A 9,108-nucleotide genomic window follows, 5' to 3' on the forward strand; every position below is an offset into this window, starting at 1 on the left:
TTAAGTTTCTATTTATAGGAAAGAAAAAAGCATCCGAAGTCTCCATCCTAGAGGATATCACTATTTTCATTTTCCTTTTGTTGTTATGAATTGTCTATCCCTGGCTGGAGGCTGCTGCTTTAACATGAATGTAATGCTTTAATACAGACATCTATCTATTCAAGTGCTTTGGTTCAAGTTACCCATCCACATCAAGCAAGTGGCTGCCTTAATGTAACCACCAGAATTCCAGAGGTAACTGCAATGTCTCCTCAAAATTTATGCTACTCTATGTTTTACACCATGTATCACCATACAGCAGAGACCATGCAGCACCTGACAGCAATCTGCCCTTCCTTGAGCTTTGTGCTCGCAAGCCTTCGTACAGAAGGGAAAAGGCAACCCCCAGAGACACAATGGAATGGCACAAAATCCCAACAGCTGCACCGCGTTTCCACTTCCAGCACCTGGGAGTCCGCACACCACCGCCCCAGCTCCAGAGCTAAGATGACACTTGAAGGAAACAGTGCTTCAAAACAAGCCCTCCTCTCCAGGCCAGCGGTAACAGGATGAAACATGGTAACACACGCTAATGCTACTGTAACCAACTGCAGTTATTTCCACCTCAAAGAGAAGAATCTATCTACTTGCACTGAACCACTCGGTACAGAGGCAAGGAAAGCAGCTCTGTACCACCAACCAGAGAACTTGGCACTTCAAGCTCCCTGTTCCACATAACCATTTCACACCATACACCGAACACCTCCACAATATTGCCAAGGCTCCAAGTCCACAGAACTAACTTCAGTGATAACACTACAGCAGTATTTTACCTTCTCAGCGTACCAGGCACCCTAATGCCTCGGAGGAGGAAGGATCTCCACCACAAAACACCACCCCACCAGTACTGGTTCACCCGTTCCTCAGAAAGAAAGCTGAACAGTCTGCAATTGGTACTGCCAGTGTGAAAGTTTAGATTGTCAAAGAGGGAGCTCTGAATACAGGCAGACTTTGAACGCAGCAAGTCTTAACAATTCATCAGCAGGAGAGAGTTATCTATGCACCTGCACTACAATCCAATTCAAGAAGCTTCAACAGACATCTAAGCAGATTTCTGCAGCTTTTCCTGTTCTTTTCATCCTTGAAATTAAGTTAAAAGAAAGAATAATTGAACTTCACCTCTAGTGTTTAAAAAAAGGGAGAATACTAGCTTTTATTAGAGTTAGCTACATGACCAGTCAAACAAAGAAACTCTAAAATACATTCATCTCCCCAAAGTCTAACAATTCCTGAGAGATGTCACTCGGCTACGTTTTTAGTAGGAAATTAGATAAACGATCTTGACATTCTTTATACAGCCACCTAAAGACTTACAATTAAAGTAGCTGAACGGTTCTCCTGCAGCGTTGTTCTGCTCATTCATAAGTTGCCATTAACATCAAAGGATCATGCAAGCGCATCCCAGTAATAAACAGACATCTGTTTACAGTCAGATGCAGAACTATCATTTCTGAAGTACATTCGAAGCCATACAGCTGGAAGACCAGGAAACCTACTATACTTACGGGAAGCCTACACATATCGGCACAGTAACACAGCAGCACAACTAGGCACTGCACTTGAGGACATGCACTACGTCAACGCACAGCTGCATATTTATCAGCCTCACATCAGCAGTAGTTAGCTATGTTATGTATCAGGAAGAAATGCATGTCAAAAAACTGTTCAGCATACAAGTCACACTGCTAATTTTGAGGCACACAAATCAAAGTTTTTTTGTTTTTTGTTTTTTCCTTGCTAAAGCAGTAGCTAGATAGCAGATTTGTTGGGCTAACTTCCGAAAGACAGATTTACTCTTATACCAACACCTTGGTATGGCAGTAATGGCTTTTTCAGTTCCATGACCCAACTAACATTGCTAGCAATGGATGCCATTCCCTGTAGGTAGTCTAAGAGGGAACATGTTCATTCCCACAGAACTCACATGAAGCATCATAGCATTAAACTATCTCAGTTGCTCAGTATTCCAGTCTCCACATTTTTTAATGTCACCTCAGACTCAGAATTACAGAAGAATCTCTGAATACTTAAACAATAGACAGCTTTATCATTACAAGTAATTAACTTCCTTACAGTATATGGCTACAGCAGTAATTGCACAGTAAGCAACACTTCTGAATTCCCATTCTGATTACTGAGCATCACTCCCCATGCACCCATCAGACACCTAGGAAGTCCAATCTGACAGAAATCAACAGAAATTAATGCAACAGCAACTATACTTTAAGAAACACACACACACACACACACACACACACACACACACACCAACCTATAGGTAACTATTTCCTCTGTCACCTCTGACAGCTCCATAAACAACTCTCCTTCAAAATGTGCCTGTTTCTTATACAAACACTTCCTTCTCTATGCACTTTAGCATCTTAAGATCAGCTCAAGGAAAATGATAACTGAGAACCATTAAAAAAAAAAACAAAACCAAAAACCAACAAACAAAACAAACAAACAAGCATATTACAGTATCTCGAAAGAGATGCTAATGGCATCTCTACAACACCACCACTAGCTGGGATATTCCATGCCAAAAAGAATTTTGCCATCAAGTACTTAACAAAAATTAAAAAACAAACAAAAAAACACAACACAAATTATTCAGGTTAAAATAAATCAACTCAAGTTGAACAGGTTGCATCTTTCCAAGTATAATGAAAAAAATACAGTTCACCACACTAAACAAATGATCAAAATGCCTGCAAACTTTTCCTTAATGAAGGGCTAGCATCAAAGGCAATTGACACATACACCTCCCCCACCTTTTTTCTCAAAGCTTAAACCCTGTGAATAAGTAATCTGAAAACAAGAGCCAAGTACTCAAAAAAAAAAAAAAAATCACTACACACAAGTCCAAGGAAACTGAAAATAAGAAGAGGATTCTCAAGTTTATCACAAATAACAAATATCTCCCATAATAGTTACATTAGCTTTAAAACTACAGTCAATAGGGAGCCAACTAACTACATATGAATGTCTTTAGGAAAGAAAAGAAAAAACACTCTAAGAGACTTAAGCATCAAGAGGTCTATGGTAGCACTTCAGCTGGTGTCAGAACCACAAGAAAAATCAAATACATCCACACATAAAAAGAAGAATGCCACAACCAAATCAGATAGCAGATCTCAGCAACACCAGTCCACCAAACAGAACAGTCTGACACCTAGAAGAGAGCATACAGCTGCACTCTTCCCTGCTGCTCTCCTGTTTACCTATCAAAAATCCAAAAAACATGCTGTCCAACACAGAATCCAGGGAGCTAAGTAAACGTGCCTTATCGGAACTGATTTTGCACGGGTCTTTGACACACATCCTCACTTACACAGACGTGAATGGCTAAATTAAGAACAGAAAGAATCATTACTTCTGCATTATCACAATTCATGATAATTTCATTTTTTTTTTCATTTTGAAAAAATTTCATTTTTTCAGCCTTACCTGATCTTTTTCATGGGGTAGAAGGCTGACAGGTGGAAGAGAAGCTGGGAAACCACTGGAATATTTAGGAGCTCCTTTGCTTTCCAAACCGCCATAATTCACTCTATACTGAGGTCCATCCTTCAGTAATCTGCCATTGTTCACAGCACGTTTGGCCCCCAGACGCAATCTCTGCTGAAAGGCAGGGTTGTTGAAAATACTTGCTAGGTCATTTTGACTTCTCAAATACTTCTCTATGTTTTTCAGCGAGGAGCCACCTGGTTCTTGAAGCCCTTCAATTGCTCTTCTCAACAGTTTATTCCAATCCACATTACGGAGCTCATTACAAGCTCCTCTAGATCCTTTAACAGATTTCGGAATAGTGCCAGGTTTAACAGACGAAAACCGTCCAGGATTATCTGGGTCCTTGTAGGATGCAAGGCCTTTGTTGGTAACTTTAAGAATAGAACCATCTTGAACACTAAGTTGCAGCTGTTCCGAAACAGTCTTCTTATCTAATCCATGGGAAGCACAAACAGCGTGACATATTCTCTCTTCAGATGGCCGTTGCTTTTGCTTTTTAACTTTTTGTATAGCTTCAAGAATCCACTCCGTATAAAGTGGGTTGGCAAGTTTTACCATGGTTGACCAGTAACTGTTTACCCATAGAGGTTCCTCCTTATCCTTTCAGCAGATCTTTCAGAGGCCGTTTGCACCTCAAACACAAATCAAAGGATTCCACACACCGCTGGGATTCATCTCAAAAATATCCATCCTGAAGAGTCAGAAAAGGCAGGGAAATATCTGCTGGCTGAAGCTTCCAATTACTTGACCAAAATGGAAACGTAGGAAGGATTCATTCATGATGACAGGGGTACATCCTCACAGAAAAAAAGGTACGACCTTGAAAGAGAAAAAGGAAGAGGCAGGTGAGAACGCTTCATGATGATGTAGTAAAAAAGACACTCATTCATTGGGTAGATAGACGCTGCAGCATGCAAAAATGTTTGTAAGGTTATCCAAAACATTTGATTAGTCCCTTCCCACATCAAGCAAGATATCATAAAATCCTTACATTTTTTACAGCGTTCAACAGGTTTAGCTCTCCTAAATTCCATCACCCCAACATTTAAGCTACTGCTGATTCAACAGGAAATTCCCATTCAAGCTACACATCTGAAAACATTCTCAAAAATACTAGCTGCCTATAAATCACTCTGAGATCCATCAGTATAAGAGTACGACCGCATATACAGACTACACATAGACTGTATAAGTCTCTAAACTGGCAAAAGTCAAATTATTAACCACTGCCACTTCTTACAGTGTGCTACGACATGTTTTGATTATACAACTGAGAAGAATCAATCCTTGAGTATCAGAATAGTGTCAGCAGTACTAAGTCCTGCATTAATGTCTAGCTATCCTGTCATGTAGACTGTAATAAGGAAGGCACATCTCACACTGAAGCGTGCAGTTAAGAGGCACCTGTTTTTGATAGAGATTCTGAGGAACAAAAATAAAAACAAAGCAACAGTACGTTTTCACATAAATACATGCATATTAGCATGAAAACATACACAGGAGGTCATATCAACAAAACATGTTTCAGTGATTCAGCTTACCATGATCCATAATAAGTAAAGAAAAATCATTCTTCAATTGAAAATTCAAGGGCTATAGAAACTTACTCAAGAAAATCTTAAGAACCATTTTGATTGGGAGTTTATTGCTTCTGCAAAATGGTTTGGAAAAAAGATAAAAACCTCACAAATAACACGGCAGTCATCTAACGACTAAATGTGAGCTGACAGCTTTTTTTCCTGCCATGAAATTTAAGCAAAAACTTTTGAAGACACAAACAGGACTGCACTGTATGAGCTTTAAAGTAAAATAAATATCAAAAGTGGGAAATCGTCATTGTCAATAGATGAGCTGTGTTGTAAAGCAGAAGATTCAGCAGTCTCTCAGCAAAATTCCAAACTGAAGCAATCTGAAACTACATTTCTTAAGCTCTGGCAAACAGCCTATAACAAGCAGTAATATCTATGATTACATAACTCTTGGCACTCATTTATATTCATTTATTCAAGTCATCTTGCATTTCAATCATGTTTAAAACTTGAGCGAATTTTAAGTTGGGGAAAAAAAATGAATTGATACAGTAATACTGTTAAAAAAAGACTGCACTGTAACTCCAAAGAGAACAACTACAGAGAAAAAAAACACACAACAAGTTTGTTTTGTTTTATATAGCTGCTCTCCCTTGAACCTCCCAAGAGCCTGTTTAAATATAAGCTACTGATCATGTTTCACAAATTATTATTATCTACACAACGGAACTAATTACAAAGGAACTGATGCTATTGGTGAACATGAAACTCTTCTGCACCTCAACAGTAAAAACAATCGATTCATTTAATTAATTTGTCATCCTTAAGATTTGACTGAGCATAAGCATTTCCAGACTCAGAAAAGTTTAACTGACTGCCACGATGAAGAAACATTCCTGATACAAATTCGGGGCCTGAAGAATTACCTGGCTCTCATACTAAACCCTGCTACACAGACTGGATGGTGCTGCTTGCTTCCAGTCTCTACTCACACAAGTTATATTTGGTAACAGTTACGTATTTTTCAAGAATCTGTAATACAACTATTTTATCTGTAAACATGCATTTTAATTCCATCCCCCCTGACAGCATTGCTCAGATTCACCAGTTTCTCATGATTCCAAAATAACTTTGGAGCTGCAAAATGCAAACAAATGCAGGGATTTCAAAAAGAAAGGTTCCAAAGAATTACAAACCCTATGAACCAGTGTCACAAATCTGACACTGAAAATACAGAAATACAACAAACAAAGCAGAACTCCGTACACGAAGGAGTGGACACTTGCTCAAATTGAGACCTTTTATGCTTTGCCCTTCATTCTGGAAGGTCTTTGTAGCTGCACGTAACACTGCAGTTTCCTAGAAAGTCTGCTGTCAGTTCAGGAGTGGTTTAATTAGGCTGTTCAATCAGGAGTCTTCACGAAGATGGTCAGTACTCAATTAAATACTGAAAACTGCTGCATTTGCTGAGTCAGACATACTTCTCTCATTTTGAAACCTACTGCAGCACTGTGATATTACATTTCATACAAGCAACCACATCACTTCCATTAAATTCCAGAACACACAGAGCAGGGTCTGTTCCAGGCGCCTGGACACCAATGAACATTTCAGTATAAATGCTGCAGCTTGTGGGTTACAGGAATTTTTATTGGCCAGTGACTGTGGCAAAAGGTGAGCATAAGTCTATAGCTTCATGTAAAGCCTGCTTCTTGGTATGGGAATTTCACTGCAGTATACATTCAGAACTACATTTTTACTTATTTGGTTAAAATTCCCCATGTGTAATGCAGCCTCCTACATGCTAGCACCTACTAAATCAACACTGGTCAAGTCTATCAGCATGAGCATAGAGTTTCCAATGCATGGGGCAGGGTATTTCAAGAGAAAAGTCCAGATATTTCATATTCACTCCTTCCAGCAGAAACCAAGTTGCTCTGCTTTAGGAAACCACATACAATTCACCCAATCCAACTTTGGATTTGTTTTCCCACAACCAGCAGTTTCAAGTTTCAGCTATTCTGCCACTCCGATTGCACATGTTCTTGAGGTGTAGTTCCCTGACCTCCACAAGTGACATGACAAGGTCTGCCACACACAAGATACTGAATAACCTCTTAATAACAAACATCTCTGCCAGCAATGTAATCCAGCTTGGTGACCCCAGAGCTTGAAGATAAAGAGGCCTTTCACAAACCAGGCTCTGCTCTGGCAGTTATTGATCCAAGATTAACCATCTATAGATGTATACACACATACTCAGTACATCTAAATAGAAGACAATTTGCTTCAGAAACAAGTTTTTCAGATTCAGCAGAAAGAGGAAACAGGCAACTTCAAAACTCTAAGTTTAGAAATTTATTGTCCAGAGATCTTGAGGAAATGCCAATTTTTAAAGAGAGATTATAAACTAGCATCAAGTACTCGTGTCTATTTATTCATTTCCCTTGTTTTTAATTAAATAAGTTTTAATCAAGCCCTTAGCAGCATCCATCCAGTCACAGATTGGGTTCTGCAGATCTTAATGCATAGGACCACTTTCAGTTTTACTGCAGCAATCATTAAGCCCTATATCATGTCACATTTCAGCTTCTACACTCTGTAATATCTTATTTTGAAAGCAGTAACATCTCAGAAACTTTTGATTATGTTATACTACCAATCACATCTGTTAACAAGTCTGCTTGAAGAGCTGCAGAACACAAGCACTGGGAGGAGGCATGTACAATACATTACTTTTAAAAACAGGAAGAGCCATCTCTAGTCAAGGCTTGTCCCTCTACTTAAGTCATAAATTATCAGATAAATACAAAGAAGTTGCAAAATAGCAGCTAGAGATTTAGAATGAATGCAAGTATGTCCTTAATGAAACGCACAGCTACTGTACAGTTGGTTCTAATTAAAGAATGCAATGACTGAACCTGTCACTCTTATGTGTCATCAGTAATCCTTAATCTCATGATGAGGTATTTTTTAGACTGAACGTGTATCTGGCATTATTTCCAAGTGATCTAGATTTCAAAAACAAGCTGCCTAGTGAGAAAGAAGAACGTAAAAAATAGTTTAGTTTTGTTCTGAGTCAGAAAACATAACAAGTTCCTAGACAAGCATCTAAAAGTATTTCGTAAAACATTCTCTCAAGTCTTTTTTGGAGGTATTAATGACAAATTCACAGCAGTTATCTTAGATGTAAACACAGGCGAACTTTTTAAAATGGAGGTTAACACGGCAGCTACCAAGAAAGAGAAAAACAAACAAATAAAAAACAAAAAAAACAAAAAAAACCAGCAACAAAAACACAACAGAAGAACAACTTGTGCAACCTGCTGGTGACCTGAGAGTTACAATTCCATTCTGCCCCTCCTGCCTGCTCCTCACATGCCAGGAACAGCAGCAGCAGGCCAGCTCTCTGCTGCAGCATCAGGGTCAGGTAAGGATTGCAGCAGAGAAGGAAGGAGACTGCCATTGCATCCAGCAAGCTCTTGGCCATTTTTTCCCCCCACAAACTATTCTTTAAAATGATACAGCTAATCAGCTCCATCCTAACACTTCCATCCCAACTACTGATGCAAGAGGCAAGGTATTTGCTTCCCCAACAAAACAGTGGCACCTAAAAAAGACGCAGAGAGAAAGGAGATCCTGACAAGGACTACCAGTACACGATTCCTTCAGCATTATGCCCATCATGAAGCCATCTACTGTATTATTCTCAGTACAGCACGTACTGTTTAACAAGGAAGGGGACTGACACTTGCCTTAAGCACAGCCACACGGCAGCGCCTTCAGAACTACCCCAGCACAGCCGGGGGCACCGAGTGCAGCACACGTGAGCCAGGACCCGAGCAGCACTCGCACCCCGTGAGCCCCACCAGCCGATGAAGGATGACATGTTAAGAAGCAGCTAGCAACACGACAGCAACCAGCACCGCCTCAGCAACCAGCACCGCCGGCATCACCCAATTTACCCCTCCCATCCTCTACCGGGGAAGTTCGGAGCACTTTAAGACATCGCGGCTCCCCTCCCCAGCTC

General features: G+C 39.9%; 1 protein-coding gene across 1 annotated transcript in view; it reads right to left on the minus strand.

Annotated features, from left to right (window-relative positions):
- Positions 1–9,108, minus strand: part of KAT6B (lysine acetyltransferase 6B) — a 92,037-nt gene that overhangs the window by 80,635 nt on the left and 2,294 nt on the right. The window contains 1 exon segment of the mRNA XM_010714372.3: positions 3,487–4,368. Coding sequence (XP_010712674.2) covers positions 3,487–4,107 — 621 coding nt within the window. The 5' untranslated portion in view covers positions 4,108–4,368.

The sequence above is a fragment of the Meleagris gallopavo genome, chromosome 8 (genome assembly GCF_000146605.3).
Source record: "Meleagris gallopavo isolate NT-WF06-2002-E0010 breed Aviagen turkey brand Nicholas breeding stock chromosome 8, Turkey_5.1, whole genome shotgun sequence".
Classification (NCBI taxonomy): Eukaryota; Metazoa; Chordata; class Aves; order Galliformes; family Phasianidae; genus Meleagris; species Meleagris gallopavo.